We start from the raw sequence: 22504 nt of genomic DNA, 5'->3' as shown, positions 1-22504 counted from the left end.
TGAGACTACTGACCTTGGAAACTTCCACCCCATCAGCTTGACGAACCTGATCTTTAAGGCTATGGAATGTACTATTACGGATCTTATAAATAAGGACATAGGGAACCTTCAAACCCTGGACCCCATGCAGTTTGGATTTGTGAAAGGCAGATCATGTCTTCTCAGTCTGATAGACTTCTTTTAAGCTGTCACCAGAGCGGTGGATGAGGACAAGGCTGTTCACATGGCCTGCTTCGATCTGGCCAAAGCCTTTGACACCATCCCACACTCTGGAATTATTGATAGGCTCACAAATCTGGACATTATCACTAGATGGGTTGCCAACTGGCTTTCTCAGAACCCACACGGTGAAAGTAGCTGACTCCAAATCTACATACCAGGCAGTTGCAAGTGGAGTCCCACAAGGATCAGTTCTGGATCCTCTCCTGTTTGGTTTCTACTTCTCTGAAATTCAAGCCAACACCAAGGGACTCTGGTTAACCAAATTCGCAGATGACTGCAAACTGGGAGCTATTATTGATTCTCAAGCTGATGTGAACATCCTACAAAAAGGCCTAACTGAGACAAATGTCTGGTGCCAAAGCTGTGGCCTTAGGCTCAATGCCAAAATATGCATCATCCTTCCCTTTGGGAAAAAACAGTGCCCACAAACTACCATATCGAGGGGAACCCACTTAACTCTGAAGGTGTTATAAGGGATCTAGGGATACAGGTAGATAGCAACCTCTCCTTCGACAATCACGTCGCCACTGTAGTTAGGACGCCCTTATACATGGCACATCTTTTTCCCTGGATGAGAAACCTTTTGTGATGAGAAGTAGTTATCACACTCTACTCGTCCTTCATCAGACCCATTATAAAGTACAATGACCCATTTGGCATGTACCTCACTAGACACCTCCAATGACTGCAGAGGCCACAGAAATTCCTCACTAAGAGGATCTTAGGACTCAAACATGTGCCTTATGCAGATAGACTTAAAAAACTTAAACTTTACTCAGTCTCATTTTGCCTACTTAGAGGTGATCTCTGCTTGACATACAGAGCCATGTGTGACCCAGTTTTGCTAGACGTGCTTCATCTGAAAAAATCCCAATCCCTCCATGCTACTCGCTCCGAAAACCTCAGCCTTATCACCACATTAAACAGAACCTGCTGGAGGGATAGGTTCCTAACCCAAAGACATCCAGTACTCTGAAAGAAACTTCCCATTCACGTCAAGCAGCATACCTTACTGGCCCTCTTCAAGAGAAATCTTGAGTGGATGGGAAGTAGGAAATTCACCTCGGGGATCACTTCAATTGCATTGCTAGATATGGGTACAGGGAACTAACGTCTGGTAAGCCAGATGACTGGGAACACTATTGGACTAGGCTTGGATTGGGCCCAGGGTCGTTAGGCTAGTACTCTATGAACCTATGAGAAGATGAGGAGGAAAACTATTTAAAGTACCAGAAGATATATGATGACGGGCTCATTTTTAAGAGTGGTGCAGTAACTTTGTTCTTCATTTGCAAGACTGGTTTGGCTGGTGGCAGTGAGCTACTGTAGAATCAAAAAGGCATATGTGGCACTAATTGCTATTGGTGTTTTCTGGAAATTCTCTCTGTGAATGCTGTAGTTTCAACCAGTTTATAACCACTATTAATAACCTGACAATGGGCTTAGGAGTGAGGTAGGTGTCTTCTTAGGAAGGCAGTTTTAAAACCTGCTCTACAGTTGTTTAGTGTGGACCTTTGGCTGTAGCTGGTTTAGCTCCTGTCCCAAGGCAGCTATGTTCTTTTGTTGTATGCAAGTGCTTAAGGCCAGATATGTCATGTATATTAGTTTTGAGGCAGCAGTGAACAAAGATCATAACTTCTTTACATGACCTATTAATTAATAGCATTGATTAGGGAAGTAAGCCAGAGCACATCACATAGGACGTATTTTCTGACCTGGGTTATGCAGTGTTCCAGATCAATTTCTCAGCATTGTCTTTGACAGTGATGTTTGTTGATAATGCAGCTGGCATATTGATTATTCAGCCGACTAAGGTTCACATAAAAATAGAATTCATTGCTTGCTGTAGAATTTCTTGAGCCTGGTGTTAGATAACTGACAAAGGCGATTCCAATGATGCCCACTTTAGTAAAAGAACTTAAGTGGATGAATGGTGTTCTAGAAACTCAAGATAATCCTTCCTGCTCTCACAATGGAGTGTGGTCTTAGCAATAGATGCATCTGAATTTACCTGGGGTCTCTGGTAACTTTTTAAATGAAGATGCAGATCACTGTGAAAAATGTCTGCAGTGGTCTTGGTATTAAAATGATTTGGAAACTACTTGCCCTTTAGGTGTCCTGTAGATAAATGCGAGTATCTGAAGAGAATTTCTAGTACATAAGTCAGTAGGTGGCTTCAGGATCTTGCCCTTCTGCAGGATAGTCATGCTTATGTGTGTTTTTGTATTGTTCATGGATCTGCAGTTATAAAGTTATCGTATAGGCATGAATCTATTGCTGGCGCACACAGTGCATATTGTCACGCAGTTTGAATGTGAGCGCTGTCTGCACACGTTCAGATATTTTCTTCTTCTTAAAATTAAATTGATGGTGATCTGTTTTGCATTCATAGCAAACGTTAATTTGCTGAAGTTTTGGACCAGAATCCACAGTGCTTTTATCAAGAACTTGGAGAGACGGACTAGATACACTCAGTCTGATTCAGGAGTAGCACAGTTGTGCGTTGGTTGGTATTGCTGCCTCACAGATCTTGGTTTTCTGGTTTGGGTTTTGAATGGAGTGCTTTCTTTCTGTGCCAAGTCATCTCCATGTGTTCATGTGAGGATTTCCCTTTTTCTTTCTAGTTTATTTAACTCATTCCCTCCAGTGGAGCTCAGGCAGTTTGCACTATAACTTCCAGTGGGCGGAGCCTAAGCCTTTTCACAGGCTCAGATTATATCCTCATATTTCAAACAAAAGTTCATATTTCTGGAATCATAGGGGTTATGAAATAAGTATAAATGCCAAACTCTTTAGCACAAACTATTTTTATAGTGGTAGTATTTTTTTTTAAGTTCTAGGTCTTAAACTGAATTTTATAAGTCATAGTAAACACAGTAGCTATTACATTTGTAATACTTTGTAAACAATTTACAGTATCTCAGCAACCACTAATTACACACAAATGGTCAGCAACATTTTATTCATCATGTAACCAAGGGCTTTCATAAGATGCTAGGAGTTCTGTGCGTTTTAATACACGAAGATGTTAAAACTGGTAGGCATATTAACTTGTGTACTTTGGCTCCTCTTAAATTAATAAAACATCTGTCATCTGCTTCACAGGGGAAGTCCTTCTGTGAAGCGGATGGTCTCTCTCTAGCTGTCATGTTGTCTTGCCTTGTTACCAAATCAGATGCAAATATTAAGCATGTTCTGTGAAACTGCAGACTGCCAGGGGTATGACATTTGCTGCTATTTTTGGTGGGGTCTTTCAGATTTTTAGCTGCTGTGTATTCCATAACTTCTACATTTGATTGTAGCCTAGGTGTCCTGAGCATCTTCTCCACCTCTTTGTGCAAGAAATCCTGGACAAAGCTTGACATAAAGGGGGGACAAAGGCCCCAAAATAGGGACACATTTTAAATATTGCTCTTATTATCCTACTTGGAAAGTTGCTAGAATAACAGAACTTGTGTTGGCATGCTTTTTTATGAAGAATATGAATTCTGCAACTCAAGTGCATGTCATTATGTAGTGACTTTAATCCTTATGTCATCCCAGTGATTTGTCAAAAAACACATTTTTTATGAGGAACCAGACCAAAAATATGAGGAAAAAATCTGGACATTCTGCAAATATCTGTACAGTTGAGAGGTATGGTCCTGAGTAAGTCTAGAGCAGGATTTGGCAGGTCTGTAATCCATGACTTTCCTGGTCAGACTACATTCCTTGGTCATAATGCTTGGAACTTCCTGAATATCTCCTGGATTTGCTGGTCAGGTTAGCCTTTAAAGAAAATTGCCATCATGTAGGCATTTACTATAACTCCAGTTTTAATGCATTTTAACTAGTAGTTCATCCGTTGGGCGCTTATAGATCAATGTTGTTCATTCCTTCTGTTTCTGTTCATGTCCCCTCCTCCATCTTTGCAGGAAAAAACTAATGTGGAATTGGAATAGTTCCCTGTGGATCATATGCCAGCAAGTAAACCTCCTCTGAAAGAGACTGCCATTCGTTATTTAGCTTTGTTTTTATTGGTGGGAAAACTTTTTGGGTGTGATGACATGCCAAGAATATTTTGGAGTGTATTATAGAGTTTGGCATTTCTCTGTACCCATATATTGGGTTGGGGGGATAGCAATGTAATAAAGAAGTGAGTAGAATGTAGTAGTTATCCAGGACTTGTTCTGACTCTTTGTGTAGAATTTGCCCACATTTGGGTCAACTGAAGTTTACCTAAAGAATTAGCAAAATATTTTCCAAATTTCAGTGCATGTGTTTACATATTTACATTTGTCATGTTGGGTTGTTTGCCATACACTTTTGTGAGCCTTGTATCATGGCAGCAAACATAAAGTAACCGCACTAAACTGTCTTCATATTATGCTTTCTCATAAAATATCTGACTGGCAACACCAGACTTCATGGAGCATATTTTAGTCTGCACTAAGGACATTGTATAAACTGGCAGATCGCACCCTGTAGTACACACATTCAAATCTTCTGTTTTATTTCTGATGCCTGTATTATCAGAATGTGTTGCTATCCATGTGCTTTTGTGATGGGACCGATTCTGTCTGCAGAATATAGCTCTCAAATTCTTTCCTCAAGAACCTGAGACAAAACCAAAAATAATAAGGGTGAGGGAAAAAATCTGGGACAGTTTGTAACTATTTCTCCAATTCACTTAGTTAATGCAGATACTGCATCAACATACATTATGTAAAGAAGTATGAATCTGGTTGACTGACTATAATCCTCAGTGATGTACCAGAAAAATCAGGTATTTTACAAATTGCAGGACAAATGTATGATGCAGAATCAGAGAGAGTTGAAAGCCATTATACAGTGAGGGTACATGGGCACTGTGACTTGACTTTGGAGAGTGGACATAAGCATTGTGACATACCTTCTTACCTTCAGAGATGAACATTGCAACTTACCTTCAGTGCTGGATGTTACAGGTAGTCCTCTTATTGGGTTGCTTGTTGAGGAAGGCTCCGGAGCTGGTGGGGGTGGGAGTGGTGGTTGTCGTACTTCTCTGTCTCTCGGATAGTCAGTATATCTTGGAATCTCATTTTCACCTAAAAGACTTGTGTACTGTTGATTGAGAGGAATGTGCTGTGGCACAACTTGAACAAGTGGTGGTGACCCTTGAGGATCCCTTCTCGAGAAGATACGCAAACATTGGTCTTCCAGCATGTTAATCAGCACGGACTGGTTGTTGACTAGGCTAGTCAACGCAGCATACTTTATTTGCAGCTCCCTGTACCTTGTTGACATTTTCATCATCTCTACTGTCACATTGAGCATTTTGTTCTCCAATTGGGATACCTCTAGTGCATTGTCTCTCTTCCGTATTATTTCATGAAGTAGCTGCATGTAAAGCTGTGTGACACGAGAGTTCATGTTTCTAGACTCTTTCCGTAGCAACTTAACCTCATTCACAATATTTCCGTCAATGTCCACTACCAGCTGCAAGGTATCAATTTCCCTTTTCTGTTTAGAAAGTACTTCCTTAAGATTTTCCAAATCCATCCTAGTGATTTGCTCTGTATCTACATCTGGTCCTTTAGAGTTTATACAAATGGGCCCAGTTATTTTCTGTTGTGGCACTAAAAATGTGTACATACACTTCTTGTCATCGCCATCAGATGACCTGGCATATCTTCTGTGGGGTATGTTGCTTTTTTTAGAGTATCCCAGTTTGCATTCTGAAAGCAGCAGTAAACATAGCAGTACACACAGAGTCCATGTTGGTGACTTCATTTTGATAGAAAGTTGCATAGGGCAAATCTGTTTTTCCAGCTGCACTAATCTAGAAGAAAAAAAAAAGAAGTGTGATTAAGAAAAAGGTGCCATCTTAAGAGACTAAAGCCAAGGACACTATCTTCCTTTTCAGTAGGATCATGTAATATGCAGGGATTTAAAAAAAAAAACATACATGTGTGTGTGTGTGTGTGTATATATATATATATATATATATATATATATGTGTATATATATATATATATATATATATATATATATATATATATATATACATATATACATATATATATATATATATATATATATATACATACACACACACACACACACACACACACACACACACACTTGGCTTTAAAAGTGAATTTTGCCAGAACATGCCTATAATATTGAGTATTCTACATTTTTGGAGCATCTATGTCCTACTAAAATTAGGTCTGATGTTGCCTCTTCCATCTGTTCCTCAATGGTTGTGTATTTGGATCCCACCTGGATCTGACTTTGGCCACTCCAGACTTTGGATCCAAAGCTCAGACTCCTCCCTTTACCCACAATCCCCTCCTACCCATGATGTTACTTCAGATCTGTTTTGCCGCTTTTTTTTATACAGATGTGGTCTCCATTGCTCAGGCTCTGTGTAAGTGAAAGTCTTTTTTTGAAGTGTTTTAATATCTTTTAGGATTTGTATTCCTTTCCCTACTTAGATGATGTCACTCTGTACAGGTTCAGTACTTTAAAAAGTTGACTTTTAGAAGTTAGTTACTTCTCATCAATTTTTTCTCTTGCACCTTTGATGCACTCTCCGCGGTGGTACAGCGGTAGCATTGTTGCCTCATAGCAAGAGGTTCTCCTTTTCGATTCTCTGCTGGAGTGCCTTCTGTGTGGAGTCTGCATGTCCTCCCTGCAGTCAAGTGGCCTCCGAAAGACATGCATGAATGGGCGTGCCTTCGCTGAAGGTTGGGCATCGGGCTGGCAACTTGGCACCATAAAAATCGACTGCCAATCATTAGCAGACCAGTGTTCAGCTGTGGTGATCCCTAACCAGGAAAATCCGAAAAGACAAACAACCTTTGATGCACTGTCTCAACCTTTAGAGTTAGTAATGGAGGTGGTTATCATAGTTTTTTTCTAGCTTTGTTTTTTGGAGATTTTTATGGCATTTGCTGTTTACTGGTATTTTTTGCAGGATGGCCAATCAACTTTCCGGCTTCAACAAGTGTGTGACATGTAGTCACAAGATCCTGAATTTGGATTTGCTCACTAAATATGTGTACTGTCTTGGAGATACCCATCTGGGTGAATAGTGCCCCAGCTGCATTGCTTTTGTTTCTCAAGCCATTACGGAGTGCAGGAACAAGGTTGTTTCGAAGGGATTTCTCCATGCCCCTATGGGAGATTCCTTCCTTCCTCCCTCATCCTTGTCCTTCTGGAGCTTATTCCAGTGTCAAAAAAAAGTGGTGAGGACTAAAAGAGAAATCAAGAGAGTCCAAGAAGCTATCTCCAGACTGTTCTTCATCTGGTTCTTCAGGTCTGGTGTTGAAACTATCGAAATCTTCAGATCTAATAGTTGTTGGATCCAATACACTTCAGTTACTGCAGTTTAGATACCCTCTGTAGCCCCTTTCAGCCAGACTGCATTTTTCTCCTTGCAGTAAAGGACCTTTCACAGATCTTCCAGGTTTCCTCGACCAGACCCTCATCCCTCTAATCAGTACCAGGAGTCTAAGTGAAGCTGACTGGGATAGAATAATGAAGTTCCTCAGGACCAAGATTCAGTTTGTGGGCATTGTTGGACCCATGAGCATAGGCCCTTCCCCTCATCACTTTCTGCTACTACCCCAGTCTGCTCCTCTAATTTGGAGCTTGTGGACCAGAGTTTTACCCAAAGTTTTTCTGATCCAAGGACCTGGTTGTCTCTCTCACTTTTGGCAGCTTGTTTGATCCAACTGGTTCTTAGTGGCTATAATGTGGAGTGATCTCTGGGCCGAAGTGTCTGTGCCACATCCCGGGGGAACAGGATCAACTCTGAAGTTTTTGGAGCCGTCCCTTCCTCTTGAAGCCTTGGCATTTGATAGCTCATTGTCAGCGTTGGATTCGGAGCCTGGCTCTGACAGATACTGGTATCAGTCTGGAGTGGAAGCTTTGGCTCAGCTCCTCGTTTGGCTTCAGCTTTCAAAGCCTTTGAGAGAGTGTTTTCCCTTTCTGTTGAGTGGACTTCTCTTCCACACTTGACTCTGTCCATCCCTCATAGAATGCCCTTGTCTCCAGATCCTACTCATCCTATCCCATCAGGACAGATGGCTGCATCTGGCCTTGAGATGGTCAGTCTTCAGGACTCCCATTACTCTTCAGTCTTCTCCAGACCATCTTGCTGTAGAAGCTCCTCAGAAGCATGCATGCAAGAGGAAGCATGTCACCTCCCCAAAAGTCATTAACCAAAGACATTGAGTTTTATGAAGGGGAAGGGTCCCCCAGATCCCCCCTTTGATGACATCTTGTTCAGAGAGATTCTCAAACTGTTGAGACAGAAAAGGGGGTGGCCCTCCAAAGCCTCCTTCCAGGAGAACTCAGTCTTTCTCGAGTCTTTTAGGACTGGCTCAGCTACTTTTTGGGTTGTCCCTCCTGTAGATGAGATGGTTGATCAAATCTCGAAGCAGGCATGGAAGGAACTGTATGTGGCTGAACCTGTCCCATGCAAGCCAGATAAATTCTTAGTATTGCCCAAAGATCACCTGCATTGGAACAAGGGTCCCACCATTCATTCCATGGTGGTAGCAAAAGATACCAAAAAGGCACTTGCTGAAGAAAGGTCTTCTGCCCACCCACCTAACAGACTGTAAAGGCATGTGACAGATTTTGGAAGTGGGTTTATACTTTAGCAAACTTAGTACTTGTGGGTACGGAACTACCTGGAACATGTGACATGTTTTCAGAGGGTTTTGATAAAAGAGCACTTCAAATCTATTTCTGGGTCCATTTCTGCAGAGAACAAGAAAACTGTGGATTTGTAGTCGGCTACCCTTCAGTCTCTCTTGAGCATCTTGATGTGCCTCATTTCCATCATGACTGAGGGTACTATGAGAGTTGCAGGCACTGGCATTAGCATAAGGCGATATGCTTGGATAGGCTGCAAGACATCGTTTGTCATTACCTCTTTTAAAGATTTGACACTAGGGCTAAAGTTAGAGATGCTGTCCAGAAGTGAGCAAGATGGGAAAATCTTTTCTGCCTTAGGAACATGGTTTTCGAACCCCTCCCCAAGAGGTCTTTCTCTAGGAGCTAGAGAGGGGGGAAGAAGCTGTGGTTCATTAAATCTCATGGGTTCTACCCTAATGCTTCTGGAAGTAGACCAGGCAGAGGGGAAAATTCTACTGGTGATTGTCACCCCTGTGATGTGGTCCTCAAAATCAGGGCTTCTTGGGTCCTTTCTCAGAGAATGGAGTGTGGCAGTCAGGTGCTTATCTCTGTAGCCACAGGCCTGGACATCCATCACTCAAGACACATGGGTGCAGAAGAGGGTAACCAGAGGCTACTCCATTCCCTTTCTGTCTTACCACCCACCTTCAAGAAAAATCTACAGTGCTCTATCCTCCCATAAAAAAGCAGCACTTCTAGAAGTGAGAAAAGCTGCTAGACAATTTAGTCATCCAGGTTAGGTTCCACCAGGTGAACATCTATGTGGAACTTGTTTGAGGGTTTTTTTTGGTGCCAAACATGAATGGGTAACTCATCCATCTAAATTTAGAATGACAAACAGGTGAAGTTCCTGATGGTCACAGTACAGTCCATTCTACCACTACTGAGAAAGGACGAATGGATGTGCTTGATAGACCTTCAAGATGCATTGTACCTGTTAAAGATGGGCAAATGCTACCGAAGGTTTCTTTGTTTCCAGCTGGGAGCCAGTCATTTCTAACTGAGCCCTTTCCTTTGGTCTCACCACAGCTCCACAATAGTTGAGGTGTATGGTAATGGTTGCAACTCATCACAGGCTGCGAGGGTTTGAAGTGTTCCTATACATGGATGGTTGATTCATCACTACCCCCACTAGGAATCTTCTCATCCACACCAGGGACTCCTTGCTCTAGCATTGCGATGAAATAGGTATCACCGTGAATTTTGACTCGTCCAAGTTCCTCCCTGTTCAGACAGTAGAGTTTAAAGGAGTGCGCCTGGATATGAAGTGCCAAATAGCAAGACTACCACAGAACAGGAATGCCATCCTTCAAAAATTGACCTTAGAAGTTCATTGCTGTCAGAAACCACTAGCAAGACTGATTCTTTGCCTCCTAGGATCTAATGCTACTTCAGTAACCCTGGTCCCTCCCGCCAAATAGCATATGATAGTACTACTTTGGACACTTGCAGTTCAGTGCTGTATCATGCATCAGCCATGAATTTCCAAGTAGTTAGATGGCGGCTCATGTCCCCAAAGGTCTCTCAAGGTTGTTGCTTTGTTCTACCTCCTTCCTCTGCTACTGTCTCCCCACTAGTGTGGTGGGGAGTACTATATGGGATAGATAGTCCAAGGTACATGGTTCCTTCCAAAGCCAGACTTCATATTAACTTTCTTTTTTTTTAAAACAAGTTTATTGTTTTTAACATACAAAATAAATATCATAACAATCTTATACAAGCAATTAAAATGTAAATAGTTATAACATTTAATAAAACAACCAAAATATTTACAGAGACATCCACTACAAATCAAATCAATTGATTAAACTGTAATGTCTTACTAATGAAACTAAGATTTTTTAAACAGGTTTTGTAAAGTATCCCATATAATATAGTAAGACGTTTTTCTAGTAGTTCTTGACTTTATTGTCATTAATTCCATATGACACACTTCAGTCATAACATTTTTAAATTCATTAAATGAAGGAGTAGTATCTGAAATCCAATTTCTGGTTATTATTTTTCTAGCCACTGCTCGAATAGACCATAATAAGGGAAGGTTAACTTTTTTAACACTTTTAGGAACAGGAGTGTTAAATAATATAAGTGATTTAGAGACAATGAAATTATCTGTGAAAAGAGCCTGCAAAAAATCATCGATTAACATCCAGTATTCCTTCAATTTTATACAGTCATAAAACATATGTGCCCAATCAGCATTTATTTCTACATTACATCTCTTACATAAATTGTCTTTATTATTTATTTTATTCATCATTAAAGGTGTATAGAAAGATCTATGTAAAAATTTCCAAGTAAAAAGTCTCCAATTAATGGAAGAAGTAGTTTTATAAGCAGATTCCAATATATATTGTTTATCTTGTTGTTTTGGTGATTCACCATTAATGGAAATGAAATAATTCCAATAAGTATCTGAACTGTAATGGGTTTCTTCTCTAATAATTTTATGTATGTGTGAGAGCTTACCTTTATCAGAAACCCTATGTTGTAAATTTAATATCAAGTAATCAATCAGAATTGGGACAGATTCTTTAACTGTTAAAGACATTAAATCAAGTTTATTAATAAGATGTTGTCTAAAAGTCTGAATTTCTAACCAACATGTTTCTCTCATATCAAATTCTTGCTTTAAGAAGTCTAAATTTTTTACTTTATTGTCATACAGCAACTGATACCAATACTTTAAATCATTCTCTGTGACTAAAAGAATTCTTTCAGAGGTGGTTGATAAAAGAATACCTTGTGTATACATTATAGGGAATAGGATAAAATTCCATTCCTTATACTTAGGATGCATAAATATAAAATTACGATATCTAATAATAATATTTAATGGGTAACTAGCTATATATTTTGGTGTAATAGATGAAGTACAAAATTCTTTTAGTAACCATAACATGGGGTTATTTACAATAGTATTTTTATGTATTAAAGAGATTTTCATGAAGTGAATGCCAATTAGTTCCCAATAATCTTTCCATTTTGCAACATATGACTGATCTATTAACAAAGTAATAACTTTTACAATAGAAGAGATAGTATATAAATTAAAGTCTGGAAATGAAATGCCCCCTTGAGCCCAGCTATTAGTATGTTTCTTTAATGCAATCCTAGGTCTATTAGGTGCCCATAAGAAATTTAACATTAGTGAATTCAATTTCTTAATAATTATTTTTGTAGGTGGGAGTATTATTGATTGTATTAAGTATAATATCTTAGGGAATATTATCATTTTAATAATTGTGAGTCTCTCTTCCATTGTAAAAAACATATTGTTCCAGCTATTGAAAAGATTTTGTATATTATGAAGACAGTTACTATAATTATTATGTATAATAGATTTAATATCTTTAGTTAATATTATACCTAAGTAAGTTATCTGACCTGAGTTGGGTATATATTTGTGAAATTCATTAGTGAGGACATTTTTTCGTGAATATATTGGTAATATTTTAGTTTTTTCTTCATTAAATATCAAACCAGAGATATTTTTAAAATGTCATTTTATCAAATGACTGCATAGAAGTGTTAGTTCCTGCTGACGTAATTAGAACATCATCTGCAAAAAGTTGAATTTTAGATATTGTATTTTCATCTATATCAAATCCTTCTATTTCAGTGCTGTTTCTAATCAAATTAGCCCAAGGCTCCATTATTAAAGTAAGTAATAGTGGAGAGAGTGGACACCCTTGTTTTGTACCTTTTAATATGGGTATTTTTTGTGAGACGTATTTTCCTATCTTAATGTAAGCCAATGCTCCTTTATATAGATGTTCAATTAGATTCACAAATGCATCAGAGAAATTTGTACACTTCAATAAGATAAACAAGTAGTCCCAACTTACTGAGTCAAATGCCGAACTTATATCAAGACTAATAAGTGTTAAGACTTTCTTTTTCCTGTTTGCATAATCAATTAACATTAAAGTTCTCCTTATATTATCAAAAGTATTTCTATTTATAATAAAGCCTGTCTGATCTATATTTATTATACCTGGAATGATTGTCTTTAATCTATCAGCAAAAATACTCATAAACATTTTATAGTCAACATTAAGCAATGAAATAGGTCTGTATGAAGTGCATCTGGTTGGGTCTTTATTGGGTTTTAAAATTGGTGAAATAAATGTGTATTGCCAGGATGGGGGAGTTGTTAACTCATTTTGAGCCAAAATGAAAACCCTATGTATTAATGAGCAAGTACTTTTAGGAAGAATTTTATAAATCTCTGGTATAATACCATCATTACCTGGTGCTTTGTTTGATTTAAGTTTGTTTATTTGTGTAATAACCTCTGTATATGAAATATTTTTATCTATTAGTTTAGTCTGTTGTTTATTAAGTTTTTTGTTCATGTTTGTAGTTATAAATTTCTTTATTTTATCTTTAGAATCCATGTTAATGTTATTGTGATTAATTTTATGAAAGTGATTTCTAAATTCATCTAATATTTCTGGTAAACTAGAAATATTCTTCTTTTTCCCTGGAGAGAGAATTTCTTTGATATGATGTTGTTTATTCAGCCTTTTTGTTTTATTTTTAAGTCTATGTAAGTATTTGGGACTTACTGAGTAAGACAAAAACTTATATTTCTCTAATGTTATTTTGACTTTATGGATTAAAATTTCTTTGTATTTCTCATTTAATTTATTTATTTCCTCAATGACTTTTTTGTCCATAATATTTTCTTTATTATTATGTTTATATGAGTCTAATTTGCTTTGAATATCTAGTAATTCCTTGTCCCAAGATTTCCTTTTATTATTATACCATCTGATACTTTGTCCATATAAATATGATTTTAAAGCATCCCAAATGTAAACTATGGAGACATCAGGTGTAGTGTTTAAGTCTAAGAAATGTTGCACCTCTGTAAGTATATAATCTTTATAGTCCTTTAGTTGAGTTAAGTATGCTGGTATTCTTTTGATCTGGACATTATAAGTACTCTTTACCATAAATTCAAAGACAATTGAATTATGATCTGATATAGGACATGAAATGATTTTGGAATTAAGTCTGCTACCATTTGGTTAGAAATAAAGACTCTATCTATTCTTGAATAAGTTTTATATCTGTTAGAAACAAAAGTGCATGGTAATGATTTAGAATCTATCTGATTATTAATATCATTCAAATGATATAAATTAATAAAATCCTTTAAATGTTTTGCATTAGATGTAATTTTCCTTTTTCCTATAGTAGTAGTATCTTTTTCATGTAGGATACAATTCAAGTCACCTGCTAAAATAATATCTCCTATAGAAAATGATATAATCTTATTGAGATGGTTTTTCACTGTATTAATGCCAATTCCTGGTATCCAATATACATTGATTAATGTATATACTTTCCCATTAATCTGTATTGTAACCATACAAAACATTCCTTATCATCTTTATAAGACTTAATAGTTTTAGGTATGGGCATATTTTTGTTCCATAAGATAGCCACTCCTCTTTTTTCTGTGTGTGTTCTGAGCTAACCAAGACTGTATATTTATTGGTGGCTAATTTATCTATATCCTTTTTCAGGAGATGTGTTTCTTGAAGGAATATTAAGTTGTCTCTATGCAAATTAATGTATCTCATTAAACTTGCCCTTTTACATGGGTTATTCAATCCATTAATGTTTAAAGAAATTCCTTTTAGAGATACCATTTAACTTTTATAAACATATAAAACATATAATCAGAATAACAATTAGCAAAATAAGTATTATTATGTCTCCTCCTTTAAGTGTTCCATTAATTATAGCTGTATTTAATGAAAATCTTATGGAAATTTGTGTAAGTTTCACTTTTATTTGTAGTGACAATGAGATTATAAAATGTGATGTGGATGTCAAAACTATATACATACAACAATAATCAGGTGAAAATAATGTTCGGATTAAACATTGCACCCAGCCTGGAGTTGAAAACTCCAACTTCGAGTAGCAAATACCACTCAAGTTATCCCCCTATCCTAAGCAGCAGTACTTCAGCTGCCACCAAATTAATTCAATACTAACTATTATTAACTAAAGTTAACCTCATTTAATTTGATTATCTATTATAACAAAGCTAAACAATTTATATAACAGCTTCATATAAACATATAAAAATATTTAGAAACCACTAATATTGCTATGTACATCTATTCTGTATAATACACTCATAATCAAAATAGCATTCTAACAATCTTGATAATGGGAGCAAAGAGAGAGAGAGAAAAAAAAAAGGGGGGGGATATCCATATGGTAGTTTAATAAAATTTGTAAGAATAAGTTCTTATATGTTTATGTTCATTTGAATTCAATAACATATATTATCTTAGGCTATTATGGTTCAGACATTACTTGTATTAGGGTATTCCCACTTTCTGCCATAGTAATACAGTTAAAAGCTTTTAAAACTTTAAATTACTTGCACCAAAAGCTTCCTTCTCATATTTATTATTGTCAATTAAATAAAATATTTATTCTCATGCATAAGTTAAAAGAACATACTGCACAGCAATGTTGATTCCTAGTTATACATAAATCATTGTGATGAAAACCATCTGTATTTTATATATCTGAACTGCAGCTTTAAAATGTCACATGACAATTTCTTCTGAAATATAATCATAATGATAGATGTACTTGTCTGTTAGTCAAGGCAAATGATTTATAACATTAAATATGTTTAAATCATAAGCATTTATATACATTAAAGTGCTGCAGTCATATAAGCTTTCAAAAACAAGTGTACATGTGTTTTACCTTCTATGCCTTCTAAAATATCTCATTTGTTTACTATGGCATATTAAGTCATTTAAAATCATTACTTTTATATTTTATAAATTACATCTTAAATAAGTAAGTTATAAAGAAAAACTCACATTTAGGTGTCATAAAGTTCTTTTTTCATCACAAAGTCGCATTTACAGCAGTTCTACTTCCTGAAACAGTTTACTTCTTGAATCTGCGATGTGTCAGTGTGAAATCAGGGGTCAAAGTTCAAAATGGCTGCTTTCAGCTTCTCTGCGTGTATTCTGAGTGTTGAAGCTTTTAAAACGACTCGAGGACACTATTCACGAGGAAACCCACATCCCAGATTGTCTCCCATAACATTCTGGCGGGAATTTTAGTAAAAGCAAGTGACTGACATTCATTTTGTAATACAAATGAATCTAAACAGTGCAAAACCTTCTCGAAGCATTTTACAAGTCATTACAGTCTCTATGACAGTGAAACCAAGCCTACAGTTGTTTAACATAAACACAACTTATTTTTATATGCCCCATTTCATTTTCTCATACAGATCTTATTACATACACATCAGTATTATCAGAAGCATATAACTTTATAGATAAGAGAGAGAGAGAGAGAGAGAGAAAAAAAGGGGGACCTACAAAGAGTATCTACAAAGATATATTACTTGCTGTTTGTTTTAATAAAGTAGAACATGAGATATATTACTTTCAAGTACTTTAGTTCTAGTTAACTGTAATTATATCATGACATTTTATTTGAAATCCTGTATTAAGTAATTGTCATGGTATAATAATTAACAGTATTTAAACAGCATAAATAATTTTAAAGAACTAATAAATTATTTTTCCCCTTATTTCATATTTTTCATCAAGCCTCTCTCCCTGCCCTCCCCCACCCCTCTCTAAATGTATAGTTTAAAGAGAATGCCTTTATTTAAAACAAGAAGAGAAAGGAAATCTATCAAATTACTAGCCTTAGGTCTCTATCACAAAGAGAAACACGTTGATTCATAGCAGGTTATTTGTTCCTCAAAGTTTGATTATTTATAAAACAAAATTAGTTCTTTGCACACAAAAAAGTAACTTTGAATAAATCCTTAAGATATTTGTGGCTTTCTTGAAAATGTAGTAACTGTAATTAAAAAGTTAAAAGAAATATAGAACATGTCATTTGTTTTTTAGTCTTTTTTGCTTCTCTGAAGTCTTCCAAGAAGTTCCTGTTGCCATCCTCTTCAGCGAAGGACTTGCCCATTCCATATCTTCTATTTTATCTAATATTTTTTTTTTTTTTAATATACAGCAAAGCAGAGCCCAAGTCTTCAAAAATTCTAGGGCCATCTGGTAAAAAGATTTTTAGTTTGGAGGGAAATAGAAGATGAGTTTTAAACTGTGCTTTCTTAAGCTCTCTTATTAATGGCAAAAAAACTTTTCTTTTTGTTATTACCAAGGAAGAATAGTCATTGTCAAAACGCACAGTTGCCTCATTAATTTTTATAGGTGCTTTAGCCCATGCAGATTTTAATACCATCTCCTTGTCATAAGATAAAAATCTTACAATAACTGATCTAGGAAACTTTTTATTTGTATTAGAATTAGATAAAGACCTATGGGCTCTTTCAATACCAGAAGAAAATGCTTCTGACAGATCTAAAGTTTTGGGAAGCCAAGTATTTAAAAAGGAAGTAATGTTGTTACCTTCTATATTTTCTGGCAGTCCAAAAATCCTTATATTGCGTCTGGATCTGTTTTCCAGGTCATCTAGTTTGGATTGAAGGTGTGTGTGTTCTGTTTCATTAAAAATTCAATGTTAATTTCTTCTTCCTGAATTCTGTTGTCCATATCATTAAGAGTCTCTTCTATACCTGTAATCTGAGCTTTCTGATGTTGTAAGTCTTGATGTAACAAATCCATTTGTTTTGTGTTTTTTTCTATAAAGTTATCAATTTTAGCATCCAGTCTGTCCATTTTAGTTGTTAGTTGCTGAATAGTTGATAGTAAAGACTGAAGCTCTTTCTTGATGCTGGAATCCTGACTGTTAGCCTTACTGGAACTCATTCTGAACAGAGGTGATGAAAGAGAAATTTCCAAGAAGATTTCTGACAGGAAAATTATTTAAATTTTCTTTCTTTTTTAGATGATATTCAAGATACTGATATTCCAAACGTTTTTAGAAAGAAAATTATTACATTAGTTGAATTTTAAAGTAATTATTTCCTGTCAGTGTAGTTATGTTGGTGGAGCTGGAGAAATCTGCTGCTATCCTGTGTTCATCCTTGGCCACGCCCCCCCCATATTAACTTTCCGAATTGAGGCAAATACATGGGCAGGAGAGATTCTGGGTAAAGGAATGAGCCTGAGCTTTGGATCCAAAGTCTAGAGTGGCCAAATTCAGATCCAGGTTAGGTCTGAGTACACAACCATTGAGGAAGGACAGAAGCAGGCAGCACATATCTATCATTATGGTAAATAGTAACGTAACGTGTAACTGATTGTGACTGGCTATCTGAAGGTGTAAAAAGGGTGGTCTTACACTGGTGTGAGAGGATTAACTAAGGGTGCCAGTAAAAATTACTGTTTCGTGTTGTAGTATACTTGAAGTATGTGAACTCATGACTAGCAGCCAGAAGTGAGTTTCCAAGATCTGAAGGCATGTGGAGGGTTTCCTAACATTTTCTGTATTTGATTTGTGTAATTCCTTCCAGGAGAAACCACAGAAATACTGCATTTTTGGAGAAAAAATGTACATTACTTTGTTTCTTCATAGAATATGAAAGATACATGTCAAGTGCCTCTAATTTTGTAGGTTGTTTGTACTATATTTACGTTTGTTGTGTGACTTTCTCTCTCTCTTTTTTTTTTTTTTTTAATGCGTTTAAAACGGTAAATTTTTGATTTTTCTAGCATAACACATCATGGGCCTTTGCATAATAAAATTAATTTTATTGATGGTGATATGTTAAGCAACTTTTGTATTTATTATGACGTGCCACCCTCGGTTGTTTTTAGTTATCCACTTTTGTGAAGAAGGTGAGGGTCTGGTATTTACAGGAAGAAATTAACAAAGGAACCAAGGTTTTGTGATCACATAGCTAGAGACAAGTTAATCGAGTGGGTTGAGGCTAAGCACAAGTCTGGAGTGTAAGTTGGTTGCAGACTGCCTACCCTACCATGGATGGATTGTAGTGTAGAGGCAGAGAGAAATGGATATGGGTACTCCTAAGTGAGTGATGTGCTCTAATAGTCTTTAACTGAAAGTAGAACAGAAGTGGCTGGGGGATAATTAAGCCGTATAAAATAGTCAGTCAGAAGAGGTTAGAAAAGATGGTAAAAGAAAATGCAAAAGCAGCTTACAAAGGAACAACGGGAGGACATCTGTAAGGCTCCCAAGTCGACAGCAGAGTCCAAACATTTTAGAAGTTATACTTGGAAATGTCTGCATAGGTATTTTTATACCCCAGGCAGACTTCAGAGAATTTTTTTTCTCCAGTAGATGACAAATGCTGGAGGCATGCTGGGGGAAGAGAGAGGTAATTGGTAACATTTTTTGGAAATGTAACAAGTTGACAGATAAAAAAATTTCCTACAGAAGTACTTTGTCAGAAATGTTTGGAGATCAAATGGTTATAACAGGATTTTTTTAAACAAAAAAACATCTTTATCAAATTCTCACTTATGACAAAGGCAGTTATACATTTATATAATTGCAAAACCATATTGACATATTTTCAGTTGCAAACTATTCATCACATATACTCTTTAATACAGTCATTATCATCTGAATATTACATAGCTCATTCAATTCCTGCCTTCCCTTAAACCTCATTCTTCATCTAAAACATTATTCATTATGTATTGTTCCTAAAATTCACATTTTTTTCTATGTAATCTGCTCCTTCCATTTTCTGAAGAACTCTGTTACTGTAGTCACTTCTAACACAGTTGGTTTAGACTTTGATTTCCATTTTTTAGTAATTGCGTTTTTGACAACGACCAGAATTAAACTCCACAAGACCTTACTATATCTAGATAATTCTCATCCTGTGTCACAGTTGAAAAAAAATGAGTTCCTTACTGACACTAATTTGCTCACCCAGTATTTCTGACAGGGTGGTCTGCAGGGAATTTTAAGTCTGTCCAGCTAATTACACTCCCAAAAATATGTTCCCTATTCACTCTTTCTTCCTCATAGCACCTTCAGCATTTACTGTGTACATGAGGAAAACTTCTTAGTCTGCTTGGGGTGTAAAAATACCTATGGCAAACCACTTCCAAGCAAAATTCTAACTATTCTAGAGTTTGTTACATATTTGGGAGACAAATGCACATCTCCCATTGTTTCTTTGTGAATTCCTTGTCCAGTCATTCGTCCAAATCTTTTCTAATCTCCTCTCATTCCTATAGCTCTCATGCAGTATGTTATGTACCTTACTAATTATCCCCCTTTTAACAGCAACTACTTTTCTGGATTCAACTAAATTCTACCAGTGCTGTTTTTTCTCTTATGATCCCCCTAGTCCTTTGATATCGATCCTTGATAGGGAAAGCAGTCTGTACCTGCAGTCCAAATTTTGAGCTGAGATATAGGCTCTGGATTGCCTAATCATAGTAAGGCCTTAAGTTAATGCTGTTGATCTTCCGAAAAAGCAGTTACTAAAAAATGAAAGTCAAAGCTTAAGCAGCAGTTGTTGAAGTATTAAATATTATAAAGGAGATAAAAACAAGGAGGTGGAATTGAAGTTTTGGGAGCAATACATGCAGTGTAATGTTTGGGGGGGGAGTAAGGTTTAAGGGAAGGTAGGAACTGATTAATTTACATAGTGTTGGAGTGGATGCAAATGTGAAAAAAGCATGCATCATGCAAGAAAATAAATGAAATGCCACTGTAGCTTATTTTCTTTTCTTTTAATGTAATTCTACTCCATGATTCAGTAAAAATGTTGGAGCGTGAGAGGTATTTTTGCCTTTTTTTTTTTACTATTTTACAAGATAGTAAATGGTAAAACTTAGTAAACGGCCATCTGTATTGGTTTTATCCAGATACAATGTTATGCTAACAGTATTCTGTTCAGTTTTACTGTTTTCGTATTTGCTAAAGAATCTATTTTAGGTCAGTCTTTGCCAATTGACACTCCTTTCAGTTTGAATTAAGAACCTCTCTGTATTTGTTTATTGTTGTGCTGAGTAAAATGATGATTTCTTTTAGTTTTGAAGATACTGGATTGCTGATATTTTTGCTCACAATTTTTATTTATGCATAGGAAGCTGGCATGTTTACTTAGAAATGTTAAACTGAAATGAAATGGGATTTTGACAGCTACCACTGCTCTCTTATCCAACACTTTTAAATGTCTCATTAATAAGAGTGCAGTTACATAAATATATTGTTTTGGTGGCATATGGTATCTCATTGTACACAGGTTGTGTGAAGTTGGTCCAGTCAGATTAGTGCACACTACTCTGTTAAACGGTTCATAGGCAAGTACTAGGCTAGCTGCCCTTGAGGACCTTTTACTCCTAGCCAGTTTCCCTTTTTTGCTCAAATTAACCCATCCCAAGATAGATTAATTATGTATTATCCCTAATGAGAATAACTGGGATCATACCATAGATAATTTTAGGGGACCTTTGCAATGACATAAAGCATTTAGGAGCAGCATCTGTCCATTAGTAGTACAAGCATCATGTTGGGGCAAATTTTTGTCTCCATCCATAGATCCAAGTTGCGCATGAATATGGACTAGGTGGACTTTGTTTTATGTGGATGGGGAGTCTGTTCCAGAACAGAGAGATGTATTTGTCCCTCCAAACTGTTCTGTTGATGTTGCAGAAGAGTTTTATATTCCTAGACAGAGTAGTTTTGATGCCGTGTGACTTGCTAATGTGCAGTAAATCCATCAGTATTAGGTCAGAGAATGTCTTGTATGCCAGATACATGTCACCTCTTAAGTCTCTAGAACACCTTGTAGAGTGGCATGGCTTTGATTCAGTCCATGTAAGACATGTTGTTTAGATCTTGTACCCTTATACTAAGGTATCTCCATGGGCATTCAATTGTGGCATGTATCTGAACAAATCCATGCCAAGGGGGTATTTATTTTTATTTATTGATTGACATTTGATTACTGGGAAAGTTCGACTAGGCAGGAGCTCATTTTCAGCGGAGGCCTGGGGAGAAAAGCTCCAACGTATTACAAAACATTTTAAAAAAAATGTTTACAATCTTCAGAAAACATCTATACTTGAAATAATTGTACCAAATTAGACAATATAAAAACATTGGTTAAGAATATATGCAGGTTACATAATTTATATGTATAGAAATTTTTGCCTGTTTATAGAGAAATTAAAAGTAAGTTGGTATAATACAAACAGAAATTGCAATATGAGGTGAGAGAAAAGCATGCTTATGATGCATTTAAACCAAATAAGCTCGTGCTATGCCAAATCCCAGTTCTGTGCTAACACCTATGCTAACCTGGTCCTTTCTTTTTGGGAAAAGCAACATGTTTTGAGCAATAGTGAGTGGAATAAGTACATAGGGGTTTATCTACGTTTTGTAGATGATATTTTTATTGTATGGAAAGGAGATGAACAGAGGCTGACTCTGTTTATGGAGTATTTGCATTCTACAACTTCGTTCCTAAGATTTGATGTCAGAAGCTCATATGTGGCTCTGGATTTTCTAGATGTCACTATAGAACTAACAGCAGAAGGCTTTAGCTCCAGATTGTACAGAAAAGAGAGTTGGAAGAATTCATTACTCTCTTTTGATAGCATGCATCCTAGGTTCACTTTTCCCAATATAGTGGAAGGACAGGTAGGTAGGATCTCTAGGATTAGTCAAGTGGATGAGCAGTTTGAGAGAGAGGTTG

At 36.4% G+C, this 22504-nt stretch overlaps 2 protein-coding genes across 2 annotated transcripts in view; one reads left to right on the top strand and one right to left on the bottom strand.

The window, feature by feature from the left end:
* RALGPS2 (Ral GEF with PH domain and SH3 binding motif 2) overlaps positions 1-22504 on the top strand; it is a 2773917-nt gene that overhangs the window by 1575792 nt on the left and 1175621 nt on the right. The gene's annotated exons all lie outside the window — the stretch shown is intronic.
* Positions 1-22504, bottom strand: part of ANGPTL1 (angiopoietin like 1) — a 282278-nt gene that overhangs the window by 77071 nt on the left and 182703 nt on the right. Inside the window, exon 2 of the mRNA XM_044085224.1 lies at positions 5148-6022. Within this exon, the coding sequence (XP_043941159.1) occupies positions 5148-5991 (844 nt within the window). The 5' untranslated portion in view covers positions 5992-6022. The remainder of the gene's footprint in view (positions 1-5147; positions 6023-22504) is intronic.

The sequence above is a fragment of the Protopterus annectens genome, chromosome 10.part0, assembly GCF_019279795.1.
Source record: "Protopterus annectens isolate FY-2018-M chromosome 10.part0, PAN1.0, whole genome shotgun sequence".
NCBI classification, from domain to species: domain Eukaryota; kingdom Metazoa; phylum Chordata; order Ceratodontiformes; family Protopteridae; genus Protopterus; species Protopterus annectens.
Note: the sequence above shows the minus strand (reverse complement) of the source record. Positions and strands in the feature narration are given on the sequence as shown.